This window comes from Montipora foliosa, chromosome 2, assembly GCF_036669935.1.
Source record: "Montipora foliosa isolate CH-2021 chromosome 2, ASM3666993v2, whole genome shotgun sequence".
Taxonomy (NCBI): Eukaryota; Metazoa; Cnidaria; class Anthozoa; order Scleractinia; family Acroporidae; genus Montipora; species Montipora foliosa.
In genome coordinates this window covers 4,611,404-4,626,403 of record NC_090870.1, presented here as the reverse complement: position 1 = coordinate 4,626,403, position 15,000 = coordinate 4,611,404, and the positions used below count along the sequence as shown (strand labels likewise).

Below are 15,000 nucleotides of genomic sequence, written 5' to 3'. Positions count from 1 at the left end.
AGTACGGCCCTCGCGCTCGGTTAGTAAGAAGTTAATATCGTATTTCGTGTTATTTTAAGAATTATGCAAGTCTCAGAGAGTTATCCGCCTTGGCCTTTAGCCTCGTTCGAAAGCTTTCTGTATACTGCTTCATAGGTTTCTCAGCCAATTTATACAATAATTAGTAAATATTCCGAGGATAATGTTTTATAATCCTTTGGTGATGGGATATAATAAAAGTGTGCCAATTATCTTAAACCTGAGAGCGTATTTTTGAAAAAAATGATGTATTATCGCCTTAAATCATTTCTTGTGGGAAAAAGAATATACTTAGTGATTCACGATATGGTTTCCGTGAAAAGCGTTCCACTGAGCATGAATTAAGCGAAATGTGAGTCAAAGGCCCACATTTCATCCTTGCTCACCATAGAATCTCCAGTAGGTCAGTGGTTAGAGCATGCGACTAAATGACGGAAGGTCGTAAATTCGAATCCCATCTGGGGCTCGGATTTTTCCGAGTTCCCAGTGGGTTCAGTTGTAGAACCGTTCATTTAATATGCGTAAATTGAAAATAACATGGACAATAGGATGTATTCATGCGGCATATTTATTGATATACATAAAGCCTTTGACACTGTAGATCATTTAATATTATTGCAAAAATTGGATCACTATGGTTTACGCGGGGTAACAAATGAATGGTTTGCTTCTTATCTGCAACCAAAGACGCAAATCGGTGTTAAAAGCATATCAAAGGAAGTAATATTATCAGAAGTTCCACAAGGGATCGGTGCAGGGATCGTTGCTTTTCCTCATCTACATAATTTGGTATAACTAACAGTTCTGGTCAGCTTAAATTTTATTTGTTGGCAGAGGGTACTATCCTTTTGTATGCTGAGAAAAACCTTAAGGCACTGGAGAATTAAAGTTAATGCAGAACTCAGTAAGATCTATGACTGGTTGATTGCTAAAAAGTTATCATTAAATATAAAAAAATCTAACTTTGTTATTTTTCGACCAAGACAAAAGATTCTGAACTACCAAGTAAAGTTAAAGGTGTTTGACCATCATATTAATAGCTATATCTCTTTGGAACGTGGCATTTTTGTTGACGTTGCCGTTGTCCTAGCTTTAACTCCCTAATCAACTAGAAAAAACGAGGATCCCTAACTTACAATACGGACCGAGAGAACGAGGTTAGTAAGACATTTATAAAGCGTTTTCATTTGACGTCACAGCAGCCATGTTGGTGTTCCAATCCAAAACAAAGAAACGGCGGCCATGTTGGTGTTCCAAACTAATCCTCTGGGAATTTAACTGTATTTTTTGTAAGTATTTTTTTTTGTTTCATTAAATTAGAATCTATTCTAGTCACGTGAGTGAAAACGTTCTATTATATGATCTCTGCGGTAATCAGGCGTGCAGAAAAGGAAACTAGTTGAAGTCAAGCGGAACGTTCAACTGGCACAAACGATTGCTGGTTTGCATGTGACGTCATGGTGGCCACGTTGGATAGCAAGAACAATAACCTGCCTCCCCGCTGGGAACTAAAGTTTATTATTATGCAAATTCTGCGAAAGGAAATTGTATTGTATTGCCATCCAACATGGCCGCCCTGCCACGTGGGTGCGAACCAAGAATTGGCATGAAAAACCTTAAATAACAATGACCAGCACAATGACCACAACCAGGTTTTCTGAGCCCGCGAGACTGAGCACCACCAGCAAACCATTGTTTTAACGAAAACCGCTGGTCAGCAACCTGGTTCTGGTCATTGCTGTCTAAGGTCTTCCAATTGGCATGCGTGAAAATCCGAAAAACGAATAAATCTTATTGGCTTTTTAAAATATTTGCTTTAAAGAACTAAGCAAACAACATTAAAATCTTGCTGGAAAATGTTGCACTAAAATTTCAAACAGTTTAGCGTGTCGGACAGTAGGCGGGTACTGTTACTGTAGATAGCCGTATTCTTATACGGCCCGCTAAATTGGCCAATCATAGAGTGTGTACCATCTGAGAGATATGATAAATATGTAGAACAGCCTCTCTCACAAGGTGATGTCACCTAAACCAATCAATGAACACGGCTTTGATTACGCCTCTTTTGCCTAAATTATCATTTGATTGACGTGGTAAATAGTTGCTCGCTACTAGTCATCCGTTTCGCCGTCTCTGTCTTTCATGGCAGCTTGGCATTTTATAAATTAATGTTTCATGTTCAACGACCCACTGAATTTTAAAGTGGTGCCGATTTGTTCAGTTTCTAGTATCTTATCTGAGAAGTCTTCGTTATGACCATAGTTAATGCATGGAGCTGGTTATGAAACTCGACAAGCCTTTCTGTTTCATGCTATTATATCTGTATTTTTGGCCGGGATTTTTGGCCTTAAAACACACTTTTTTCAAGAACATAACCAATCAATTCTTTCTTTTTAAATTATGCACATCCGTCAGAAGCAAAAGCAAAAGATTTTGCACTGCCACGATCGATTCAACATCGATTGCGACAACATTGTTCTCGCTTTTGAAGGTTTTAAGGATTCATAACCAGGCCCTCGATGAACTATGTTATGACGTATGCAAACCATCTGCATGTGACGTCATCGCCGCCATGTTGGTGGACGGAAACAAAAGATCTCTCATTAGCTTCTTTTGTTTGTCCACCAGGAATTGTACATATTACACCATTGTCACCTCAGTCTCATGATGTTGGTTGAAAACCACCTGTGCAGATATACTTGAAACGGCAAAGTCAAAAGATCTCAAAACTGCCCGCTGCTTCCTGTTAAAAAAGCATGAAAATTGTCTTATTCCATCTTCTCTTTGTCTTTTTGCAAGTTGCACGATGTCTATAGATAAAAGGCAAAAAAAAAAAAAAAAAAAAAAACGAGCAAAAATCGAACAAGTTTCTTTGGGGGAGTCAGGGTGGTTTAGTGGTCATCAACCGCGCCTCCCACCGCTGTGACTGGGTTCAACTCTGGCCTCGGGTCGTATGTGGGCTGAGTTTCAGTCGATCTCAACCTGACTCTGAGGGTTTTTCTCCGGGTACTCCGGTTTTCCTCACTCCTCAAAATCGTGCTGTGCTCCGAGGTCATACATAGGTCGTGTTCAGGGGCCGAGCGCCTAGACGGCAGCACAGCTCCTTCGGCCCGACCTCGTTGAGCTGCGCTCTTAGTAATTCAGTTAAGGGCGATTAGCAGATCACATATTATTATTATTATTATTATGATTTTGCGCTGGATGTAGTTCAGTGTTACGGATCGTAGGGTTGCGGCCGCCAATTCTTTCAAATCATCACTTCCAAGATGAGGTTCAAGACACCAGTAAACCTTCTCGAAGCTTGCTTTCACTTCAATCGGTGACACACGTTGTGGAAAGGCGAATTTCAAACCCCGACATAAAACCAGTTTCTGGAAAAAAGAAAGTTCGTAGGACGATATGTTGTGAATATGCTCGTCCACATCCGTTTCTTTGTAGAGTAATCTTGCGATCTTCTTTGTATGAGTGCTCATTACCTCCTGATAGTATTTGTTTCTGAGGTTTACCATTGTGCGTAAAATACAGATGTACCGGAACACGCTGCAGCTTCGGCGAATTTCATCGTAGATGGAGTTGATTTCGCACTTAAGAGCCAGAAACCAGAAACTGGTTTTATGTCGGGGTTTGAAATTCGCCTTTCCACAACGTGTGTCACCGATTGAAGTGAAAGCAAGCTTCGAGAAGGTTTACTGGTGTCTTGAACCTCATCTTGGAAGTGATGATTTGAAAGAATTGGCGGCCGCAACCCTACGATCCGTAGCACTGAACTACATCCAGTATTATGATTTTATGGTAAAATGCAAATTTAAGTCTCGAGTTTACTGAAACTGGTTCCGGGCAGTGTTTAAACGGCTCCGATAATTTCCACCAATCTGTGACACAAGTTCAAGGCCTGGTTTCATTCCTGAAGTACAAGCAAAGGCCTACGCAAATTCATTTGGGGAGAAGTGATCTTCGCACCTATTTGGACAATTTAAGTAATTGTCTCTTCTGGACACCTGACGGACCCCTCCGACGGGATTCGAACTCATGACCTGTGCGATGCTGGAGCAATGCTCTACCAAATGAGCCATGAAGCCACTCAATAGGGAGCAGTTCAATTTTTTGGGCTCATTTGTTCAAATAAGTTCCTGGGTTTAAATTGTGCAGATTAGTACTTTGCGCGCATGGTATGACCCATTTTGACCCTAAAGTTGTCTGATATGTTATGTATTTGTCATTAAGTGTCCCACCCCGTGACTTTGGTGCAGCCAGTCCTCGGAAAAGGACTGCCAAGCATCTTGGGAATTTTTCAAAGGCTGATGATGATCCTCAATAACTTGCAAGCTTCGATCGGAACATGATCCCGCAGACAAAACCACGACGCACTCATAGTATTTCAGTTATATAAGGTAATAATAATAATCACCATCATCAACATCGTCATCTTCACATCAGTCAGAGAACACACCTCCGTCCGCGGGAAATTATAACTGAAGAAACTGGTATTTCAAAATTTAGCTTCTGAAACAATGGGCTGCGAGCAATGTAAATAAGGGTGGAAATTTCTGAGTGAAATTTCGACAGTCCAGAGTGTCTCAGTTTCCACTGTTGGGAGGCCTCAAGGCAAATCTTGAAAATTCAACACACAGTACATATAATATCACATCTTGGTGGGAATCTGCCCTAAAGCTCACATTTGTTCTTGATAAAGAGCTAGATATTAATCACATTATCTGGCATATTTAAATATTGTGATTTTAATATTTCATTACGATTCCTTTCTTATTCCCTTTTAACGTTTGTCATTTTACATTACCATAAACTCGGAATGGACATATCACTCGTTTTCTACCCTGAGAGGAAACAAAAAGGCATTCATTTTCGACGTTCTTGAGGCCAAAGTCTCAGAAGTTGACGAAAATTACAGCAACTCTTCATTGTATAGGTAAGTGGTATGAGAATTCTTCGCCTTCCACGGGTCTTTACTGTGGTTGTATGTCTCTACATCCTGAGAGAGTCAAGCGGAAAATCCGTTTAGTAAAATTCGGTCCTTTAAACACGAGTGTGGGTGAGTATTTGACTGATTATGTTCAGTCGTGGTTCTGATTACAGCTAACATTACAACTCAGTTTAAAACTCCTATCACAGTTTCGCCCTTCTTCGAAGGAACAGCATTAAATTTTGATATAATTACAGCTGACATATTGCCTCTCCGGATGCCTTGCGAGATTCTAAGTAAAACAATAATAATTATTGTTTTGCTAACAAACATTATTAGAAAGCAGAAAATAATTGTGAAGAAAGAAAAAAAACCCAAATCAAATTCGTATTATTTTACTACGGAAAAAAAAAAGATTTACCCATGCGAAAGTGGGTATCCTCGGCATTACTATTAATTAGTACTCTCCAACTGAAAGGATTTACGAAATTGGTTTATTCAAGATTTTTCAACTAAGCAAATTAAATAAAATGTGAAAATCATTTTCGTACTTTTTGGGCGCCTGTCGTTTACATAGGATAACCATATGGGCCTGGTATGATTAAGTTTGCTTTAATTCGTTTCTTTTATAATGTCACAAAGCGACGTTGGAAGAAGTTTTTCCTCAATCACTTGGCAAGACATTGTTTTATCTAAGTTTTTGAATAAGAAAAAATACCAGCGAATAAGGTATCAAAACTTATACGTGATCAATCTCCGTTTTGTACTGTCTCTTGAACGTTATAAACGTGCATCACAGATCACAGCTGAGATCTAATAACCGCGCTCAGTTTCTGTGTAAACAATCTTGAAAATGTCTCCAGAATTTTAATGTTAGACAATGTCTTGATTTTGCTTCTTATGATGCTATATTATATGAAAATAATGAATATGGACGAAATGAAATGGATTTCGTAATTTTGTCATTTCTTCAGTTTGCGTGAATATGTTTGGTGGGCGTATTTTGACTTGTGCGTTGGTAATCTCCTCATGTAGCGAATGCAGAGCACGATTTTCACAGATGCAATTACGAAAATACCGTAATCTTTTGCTGCGTACATAAAATTGAGAAATTAAATGATCACGACTGATGGAGAATCTCTGAAAGCCATGAATAGGGCCATGACACGGTTTTCTAAGCAAATGATCTTCCGCGTGTTAATTTTCATAATTCATTTAACTTAACAGTTGTCATCGAGCTACTCTTGATAAGAGAACATGTACCCCCAGTGACTTAGATCGAAAGCCTCTTGTTGTTATGTCAGAGGCATGGGAAGAGAAGTCGCTTAAAAACGACACGAAAAACGACACTTATGACTTGGGGCTTATTGCTGTCCTTACAATTTCACAATGCAAAAAAGTTTATATAAAAACTATTATTCTTACACTCACGATTAATAACTTTTCCAGCCATTGCTAGCAAAATTTATTATATAAACATTTTTTCAAACAAATAGTTCATAGGTCTCGAACATGATAATTGAAATTTTCGCTACTTTGAATTCTCTTTACTCGAGGAAAGAATGGTTAGGTTTCCTGTAGTTATATAGCTACCAGTCATCGAGTACATGTTTTTGGTAAGTCAAGGTTTCATCCTTTTCTTAACAATGATTTTCATCGATTAAGAACTTGAGACGCGAATTTGCCCACGCGTAATCAGCCTCAGGTAGGATTTCTGCTATTTGGTGTAATATTTGCCATGATCGTAGCTTGGAACTTGGGCTAGGCTAAGAAAAAAACGAGTAAAATCACAGTTTATTTAATGGATCAAGACATGGAAAAACAAAGATGAAGTTACATTAAAGAAACACTTGAAATAGGACAAAATTATCAATTAATTTCAGATAAAATCTTCCTTAAGAAGGACAAAACTGAATACCGACGACATTTTGATTACAAATCTGATGCCAAAGTGTGCGCCTAATTTCTGTTTTCAAATAACGTTTTGTTCTGACTATTGTCTTTGTCTTAACTTTCAAACTGGAAATCAAAGGCGGCGGAAAATATTTTTAATATAAAATGATTTTAAACTCTACATTGTCACTTAAATTTGGGAATTACATAACTTTGGCTTGAAAGATTGACGGGATGACATGAAAGCCGGAAAAAAAAAAAATAATAAGTAGGCGTTATTTCGTAGAAAGCTCACCTTGTGGGTGTCAAGAGATCTAGACCATCAAGTTTATATAGACTCTTCTATTCAACGCGGTCTATCTTTAAGTATTAGCTCTTGGCGAAAAGCATATTGAGACTATTATAAAATCAAGTGAGCCAAGTTGTAAAGTTATGTTTTTAACACATTGTCATTTTGTTTTCTTATTTCTAATTTTCGATTCATTTCTTATCCAGGATAAGGAAGCCAGAACTTCACGTTAGTTACCAGCAAGGGGCAACTGATCGATCCCAAGTAGAGTTCCTACAACTAGAAGCAGGAAGAACATTTTCGGAAGATTTTTATCAGTGAGCTTATGGACTCAACTGTCATATCGTAATGGGCCACCCAACTAACTTTTCAGCAGTGAGTGAGTCAGAGAGGCAGATTAAGTTAGTTCTCTACGTTTTTACATTCGTACTTGGCGTCACAGGAAACTCTCTTGTTCTTTTTGTCCTTTGGAAAAAGAAACGCAAATCAGTGAACGATCTCCTCATCTGCAACTTATCGACATCCGATTTGGCTTTAATGCTGTTGTCTTTACCTATCAACGCCTTTGTCCTGAGCGGTACAACCTTCCCGACTTTGTTCTGCAAGTTCATTTCTCCTCTAATGACTGTAACTTTTAATGTCAGCATTTTTACATTGACCTTTATGGCTGTATACCGCTGGCGAGTCATCATCAACTCTCTGAAACCGGAAATGCGTCATAGGTATATCTTCGCGTGGATTGCTGGGATTTGGTTGATGGGGTTTCTGCTTTTACTTCCGCTCGTAATAGTTGCAGAAAGAGACACGACGGGAGGATGCAAAGAGAACTGGAAACCACAGCAAAGTCGCGCTTACACCGCTGTCCTGTTTACACTGCAGTACATCCTACCGCTGCTGACGATCGCTGGAGCTTATATTTTGATAGCCAGGGATTTGGGAAAGGCCAAACAGCGGCAAATCTGCAATGCTCAAGACAGATTTGCTTTGGAAGTGAGACGGAAAGAGGACCTTCAAATCATAAAAATGATGGGCCTGATAGTCGTGTTATTTGCAGTGTGTATTTTGCCAATCCAGATCGCGTGGCTTATGTCGGATTTTGGACCCAATGAGCATAAAGGAGTAGGCGACGTGTTACTGAGGGTGGCTGATATTGCAGCGTATCTGCATGCCTGTGTTAATCCCATAGTGTACGGAACCATAACGAAATACTTTCGCCGCGAATACATGAGATACATCAAGTCCATTTTCCATTGCTAGAAGAAAAAAAAAAGAAGAAGCATAAAGACAGGTCATCTTTTAGAGTGAAGGGACAAGGCGAGTGGGGGTGGGTTATTGATTTTAATTTGGCTGTAAGAACAAAGACAGGAGTCGCATAAATTTAATTAAGATGGGCACGTAATTTATTCTTTGACGTATTTGGATCAGCTCCTCCCCTCTCCACAATGACTGAGAGGTGTCTTGCCCGAATATTCCCGTCGACGATGCAAACTCTCAAAGCCTAACCATCGTGGAGGTTTTCCTTGGGAGGGATGAGATTATGAGGGATACTCCATTGCTGTCTAATTCACAAAGAACACCTCTGTAGACAGTTGTTATGTATGGGTGAAATCCATAACTAAGTTATCTGATTATAATGCACCATGGCGCCTGGTTTTCTCATCTCGGGAACTCCAGTCTTATGTTGTCCAAGAGTTGCTAGTGCCTTAAAAGGTTGAGTATGTGCAAAACTCAGTAAATAAGATGAAGAGCAGACTCAATGGTTTAATTCAATGAATGAATCATTAAAGAGAAGGAAATATTTCTTCAGTGTGGCTCTATAATGACGCTATTCAAAATGATTTGAGTGGAATTGTTTTCCAGGATCACTAAGGAAAAACTTGAAGTTAGGAACCCATGCGTAGGAGCTTGCCTCTCCCATACAAGCCCTATGAGTCAATCTTTGCGCATATCTTTCTTTTTTTAGAACGCCACGAGTTCTTCGTCTCTGCACGCACTGTTTAGAATGGCCAATCAGAATAAATTCATTGTCTAACAAAGATAAAAATAGCAAAAACAATGAATGCAAATTGATGTGCAATTGTGAGTCTCCTGTTGAAGAGTTAGTTCTAAAAATAGAAAGATGCGCGCGAAGGACAGTACATATGGGAGCCTCCTCAGTACAAATGGGCTCCTGCTTGAAGTACGCGAAACACCGGCTATCAAATGCACTGAATCATCTCCCAAACCAAAATAAGCGCTAAAAGACTCAGCATCTCTGACAACGACGAAAGACACGATTCTCCATGGAAAGCAATGCTAAAAGGCAAAGTATGTAGGGAACAAAAGAAAGAGGAAGGGGTTCCAGAAGATGTTGGAAACAGGATACTAACGACCAGGGAGGGGAGGTCCAGAAATTTCAAGCCCGTATGCTTTTGGGTCAGCGATATGTTAGACAAAGGATATCATTACGTCCCGGTTTCATGTAAACGGCTGCAAAAAAATCATGCCGTTTTAAATTCATACCGGTCTGAGGTCCTCCCGGTCGGTTTTTCTTGGGGTATATATAGAATAGCACAGAACACGTCATCAGAATGGAATGAGTAGAAACTAGAATTATTCACTTAAGAGAAAATCTGTGCATTAATGGTAAACCCACAGACTGAGTAGGAGTGTGGAAGTGTGGAACTGTGGAAGTATCTCTTCAATAGTTTAGTTTAAAAGCTTGCGAAGTCTGCAAATGTGGAAATATGTCTTCAATAGCTAAGTTTCCAAGCTTGGAAGTCTGGAAATTTGGAAATATGTCCTGAACAGTTAACTAGTTAACTTACCAAGCTTGGAAGTCTGGGAATATTTCCACATTCGCAAATTTCCAGATTTCCAGACTTCCAAACTACTTAACTGTTCAAGACCTATTTTCACATTTCCAGATTTCCACATTTCCATACTTCAAGCTTGGCAACTTAGCTATTGAAGACATATTTCCAAATTTGCTCTAAAGTGAATAATTCTGGTTTCTATTCATTCCATTCTGATAACGCATTCTGTGCTCTTCTTACCAGCAGTAAGAGCCTCCCGGTCTCATGTAGTTTGACCCCCAAACTCAATATTGATGCTAACACTTGCTTCCAACAGCTCAGCTCAACCTAGGATGCGAGAAACATTAGCGAGCGCATTCTGCGTCTTTGTAAGAAAGAGTCAAGATATCATTTTAGATTCTCGTTAAAGGCACTGGAAAATGCTTTCCATAATTAAGTATAAAGAATGCCCATCATACCGACCCAGAAAACACGTTTTCTTAAATTCAAATCTCACGAAAAAGTCCCTCACATTTGCCGCGAGAAAAGGATATACAAAAACGTTTCTCAGCTGATATCAGACTTGTGACTCCAAGACAACGACTTTAAACTTTTGCGAGGAGCCTCAATCATTGCGCCGATTCCAGTACCGTTAAACAAATCCGTTAAGAGTGCAACGCGACGATTAGCCGAGATCTGTACAAAGATCTGGCAAACGTACTAAGAATAGATAATGGCTGAAAACACTTTGAGAACCACAACACTTAAATTTTATTGCATAAGCAAGTTTGCAAAGTTCTTTGTAAGCCATGTACGCTTACATGTGTAGTAACTGTCGAGGAATTAAACTGTTATGAGTGGGTTGGAAGCGTAGGGAGAGAACTGAAAATTCATCGTCATGTGCTAACGTCCTCCACAGAACCTTGAATTTGGTCATTTCACGTCGTCATTTAGGAGATGACGGCAAAGAAATGTACCAAAATGTAAAATGCACGTGCAGAGCGTGCAGAGCCATTGTTTTTGCTCACTAAACCTATTGTTTTGTAGCGTCGTCGTTTCCGTCGGCGTCGTCGTTTCGTAAGCTCCCTTTTAATAGTCAGAAGACGACGTTACGAAAGGTAGTTAGGTATGACTTCTCCCTTCTTAAGGAGTAGAAATAAAAGCAGAGAAAAATACTGCAAAGCTAATTTATCATTAAAGGTAAGAGTTTTGAAATGGCTAACCTGATGAAATCGGTGATTATCCGGTGGGTGAGTATAGTCCAAGGATGGACTGTTGTTTGTGACTGAAGTATGACAACTTGTACTTCTCAGCCAGGTATAGTCCGGGTGATGAAACTACTTTCCTGACTTTCAGGTACTAAAACACTACTATCGTGCAATTTATAAAATAATGGTTATAAATTATCTACGCTACTCAAATTTGCATGATTTTTGCTTGGCAAAACATTTATCTAAACTTGAATTCAACCAGAAACCCATAAGGGTTGAAACGTGTAACGGCCCCTTGTGTGCTGGGAAACAAGCTTCCGAATATTCAATTTGCTAAGTACCATATTTGGAACAACAAGAGCGAGGGGTTTCCAAATATGGTACTTAGCACTGAAACATTCAACCAATCAGTTCGCACTGAATATTCGGAAGCTGTGAACGCGCGTTACACGTTTCAACCCTTATGGGTTTCTGATACATGTATAATCGAAATTGAAATGGACAGAATATCGCCAAACAGTTCACAAACATCAACTCCATTTTAGTGCCGGCCGTTTCCAGACAAATCCGTCTTTAGGCTCATCATTTTTGGCCGGTTATCCTGTTGACGAGCCACGCAAATCATGTGTTTACACCGCAGACAAATTCGTATGACCCGCCGGTAGCTTAACAAGTAAACTTCAACTTCACACTGAACTACTAATTAAAACATAATAATTCAACTTAGGATAGTCACTTTTCCCTCCACCTGCTAAATACCCTGCCACTTTTGTCTGCACTTGCAGACGTTCTTTGATATTCCCATATTTCTTTTTTCTGAAAATGAATACCATGGGCCTAACGTTCGCTTTACAAAAGCCATGAATCATATCCGGCATTTGTGAAAATTCGAAACCCTTTTCCCAATTTACATGTTCTAAGGACAAGAAAACAAGAAAACAAAACAAACGAACAAAAAAAAAACAACAAAAAAACAAAAACAAAAAATGAACACTTAAGGAAAATTAAAGCTTCATGCATTCAAACATCTTCCTTTTTGACCAAAAGGGGTGGATTCATAGCGCCCAAAAAACGCTCAAAAACTTAGCAGGATTTTGAGACATATGCAGCCACAGTGGTGTTCCAAATCTTGACAAAATGATTGTCGAACCCGAAAAGTATTTATTGAGGATTTTTCGCCGTTTTTCTCAACTTCAAAACGGTCACAAGTGTCCAGAAATACAGCCACAAAGTGTTCCCATGGGTCTGCTCCTAAAGTACACTTATACAAAGTTAATTAACCCTTTCACTTCCAATGGTGCCACTTCACAGCTGTTACCTGTGTCTAACATCAGATGAGACGGAGGAGAGGGGTGGCTTCACCATTGAGGGCCCCCTCGGGGCGAAACGGGTTAACAACATCTACTAGGTCCACTTTGAAAAACTCTACCTTAAAGATAACACGACACGAACGACTACGTTATAACTTTATTGTTTACAACACGAACTTGACGCTTATACTGAAGGGGACACTTCGCGGCGTTTGTCGAGAATTGGTGTGCATCTGACACTCGTAATTTGGAGAAACGTGAAAAACAAACACTTCCAGACACTCTAGTCTGTTGTTGTCGCAGGGAAGGTGAGAAACAAAAGGCAAACATTCCTCCAATCCACATGATAAAATGAAGTCTGTGCAAATCCATAAAAGACGCGCGCAAATGCGACAAGTAAATAAAGGAGTCTAAAATAGGAACCTCTAGCAAAGGCGATATCGGCGAGAATAAAAAGCCACACAAAAGTAGGAAATGCAGTTTTAAGGAGACAAAAAGCGTCAATGGATCTGCACGCCCAGAACTAGCATTTTACATCATGGTACACCTCTTTGCCGTTCTCGTCCTGACAACGACGTGAAATGACCAAATTTGAGGTTACATGGAGGGCGTGAACAAATAACGATAAATTTCCAATTTTCTCTCTGGTCTCCTTCACCGATGGTACGAGCTAAATTTCTGGATAGTTGCTATGCACTTGGCAAACCGAACACGTGCAAAGTTGCATTCTTAGATGAGGTTCTCGCTTCTGCTCGAGTTCCCCAGTGACTTATGTTGTCAGAGGTGAAGGCATATCTCGACAAAACGCACCTCGGTTTTCAATCTGCATCTGTTGCAGCATGCGGCATGGAGACTCCGCCCTTTCTCGTCCTCGTAAGGAATTGATTTCTTTTTCAGTTTTGTCGATATCATGCTGGGAGGCAAGAACACGGACTTGAATACTGCGAGCTTTGTTCAAACTCTCCAGAGCGTCGTCGGTGGATCCTAGGGCCCCAAGAGCACGGCCCAGACCATAATAGGCTCTGGCTGTGTCCAAGTGCTCATCTCCTAGGAAATCAAACAAACGCATAAGAGATTTGAAATCCTTCCTTTTATCCATTGTTAGAGTGATTTTCTTTTATTAGTGCTGGATAGACTTTTCTACTTTCAGAGGCCTTGTCTCCTTTGAAGCCGTCTTTTGGGGTGATATGCAACGCGCGCGTTCCGTGGCAATAAAAGCCAACAATATAAAAGTCTGCAACAAATCAAGTTGATTGGCATCCTTCAAAGCAATCGTAAAACGGTACAACGGTCAAACCGCAGACCAGTAAAATCCAGACTGCAGAAACGGATCCTTTGATAATGCTAACCTTAGGACTAAGAATGGTTTTAGGCAGAATTAGGCATAAGGTTGGAATTAAAGGAAAAAGGTTTCACGGCGAGGCGCATGCGCAGGCTATGACGTCAAGTGATCGTTTTGCGACCAATCAGAAACGACTACATAAACTCTGGCGGGAATGTCTCGTCGTCAATTAGCGAAGATTATTGTCGAGGGAATTCTTATTTTCAGAATTGGCAGTCTGCATTCTACGCTGACCGTTTATTAGCACAAGGCCGTTGTTTCTTAATAAGTCTGCCGAGAATAAAGTATCGGGCGGTGAAGAGGAATAATGGAATAAGAATAACGGATATTTTGTGGGGCAGAATAACGACTTCCTTTGGAATAATCGATTTGTCGAACGGAATAAGTAGATTCTTTCAACGGAATAATGAGTTGTTTTTTACTGGAATGGCATAACGAAAAATTTCAAGCAGGGATAACGGAATAATGAACATCCGATTAATGTGATTAATCCTCTTCAACCCTCGAAAAGTACTGAATATTGAAAGTGCATCGCACAACGACTCTGAAAAATTGAACCCGATAAATGATACTTTGCAAATTCGAAATCTTACAAAGAATGTCTGGGATCATTTATAGCGCCTTTGTCACCCAAGAATTTATCAGTTTTTGAGGCTAATAACTGGCTCGTTATATGAAGCTAAAAGGCTTAAAACTGGAGAGTTAACTAAGTTTAATAAGTTATTTTAGCTTTTGAGGTCAATTTGTAATATTATTGTATGATAAGTTATGATAAGCGCAATAATGCACGCATTTTGATTATTTCTCAACGATCTATTAGCGGGCAGACACACACCGGACATCACCACCAAAAACTTCTACTATCATAAAAACACAAATGGATTCCATGTTGCCGTGCGTCTGTTCAGTAATAGATCACAAAATGTGGTAAGAACATCAGTGACACACTCGGCTATTGCTTGGTGTGCCACATTTTGACGTCATTTGTGATCTATTACTGAACAGACGCACGGCAAAATGGAATCTACTTGTCAAATGGCATGATGCCATCTGTGAGAAAACTAGAATGAAACAAAATGCGGACAACGACGTCAGTAAAGATTCCTTTAAGTGAAGCTATGATCCTCGCAGTTATGAACGCAATTTTTGCAATTACGTAAAGAAGCCTGAAAAATTCAGGACTTCAACGGGGTTTGAACCCCTGACCTCGCGATACCGGTGCGACGCTCTAACCAACTGAGC

General features: G+C 39.8%; 2 protein-coding genes across 4 annotated transcripts in view; one reads left to right on the top strand and one right to left on the bottom strand.

Annotated features, from left to right (window-relative positions):
- Window positions 1-4,323: 4,323 nt before the first annotated feature.
- LOC137988800 (QRFP-like peptide receptor) lies at window positions 4,324-9,088 on the top strand. 3 transcript variants are annotated; one of them, XM_068834763.1, is made up of 3 exons: window positions 4,324-4,409; window positions 4,861-4,945; window positions 7,328-9,088. In XM_068834763.1, the coding sequence occupies exon 3, from the start codon at window positions 7,470-7,472 to the stop codon at window positions 8,376-8,378; it is 909 nt and encodes a 302-aa protein (XP_068690864.1). In that variant the 5' UTR covers window positions 4,324-4,409; window positions 4,861-4,945; window positions 7,328-7,469; the 3' UTR covers window positions 8,379-9,088. The 3 variants fall into 3 exon arrangements, with proteins under 3 accessions (XP_068690864.1, XP_068690858.1, XP_068690869.1); XM_068834757.1 differs by lacking the exon at window positions 4,324-4,409 and having other exon boundaries at window positions 4,434-4,945; XM_068834768.1 differs by lacking the exons at window positions 4,324-4,409; window positions 4,861-4,945 and adding an exon at window positions 6,473-7,244.
- A 3,163-nt stretch (window positions 9,089-12,251) lies between these two features.
- Window positions 12,252-15,000, bottom strand: part of LOC137988789 (uncharacterized) — an 8,830-nt gene continuing 6,081 nt past the window's right edge. The window contains exon 4 of the mRNA XM_068834749.1: window positions 12,252-13,463. Within this exon, the coding sequence (XP_068690850.1) occupies window positions 13,186-13,463 (278 nt within the window). The 3' untranslated portion in view covers window positions 12,252-13,185. The remainder of the gene's footprint in view (window positions 13,464-15,000) is intronic.

Excerpts from the sequence above, each read along its gene's own strand:
- LOC137988800 (XM_068834763.1), top strand. The coding sequence starts at position 7,470 with ATGGGCCACCCAACTAACTTTTCAGCAGTGAGTGAGTCAGAGAGGCAG.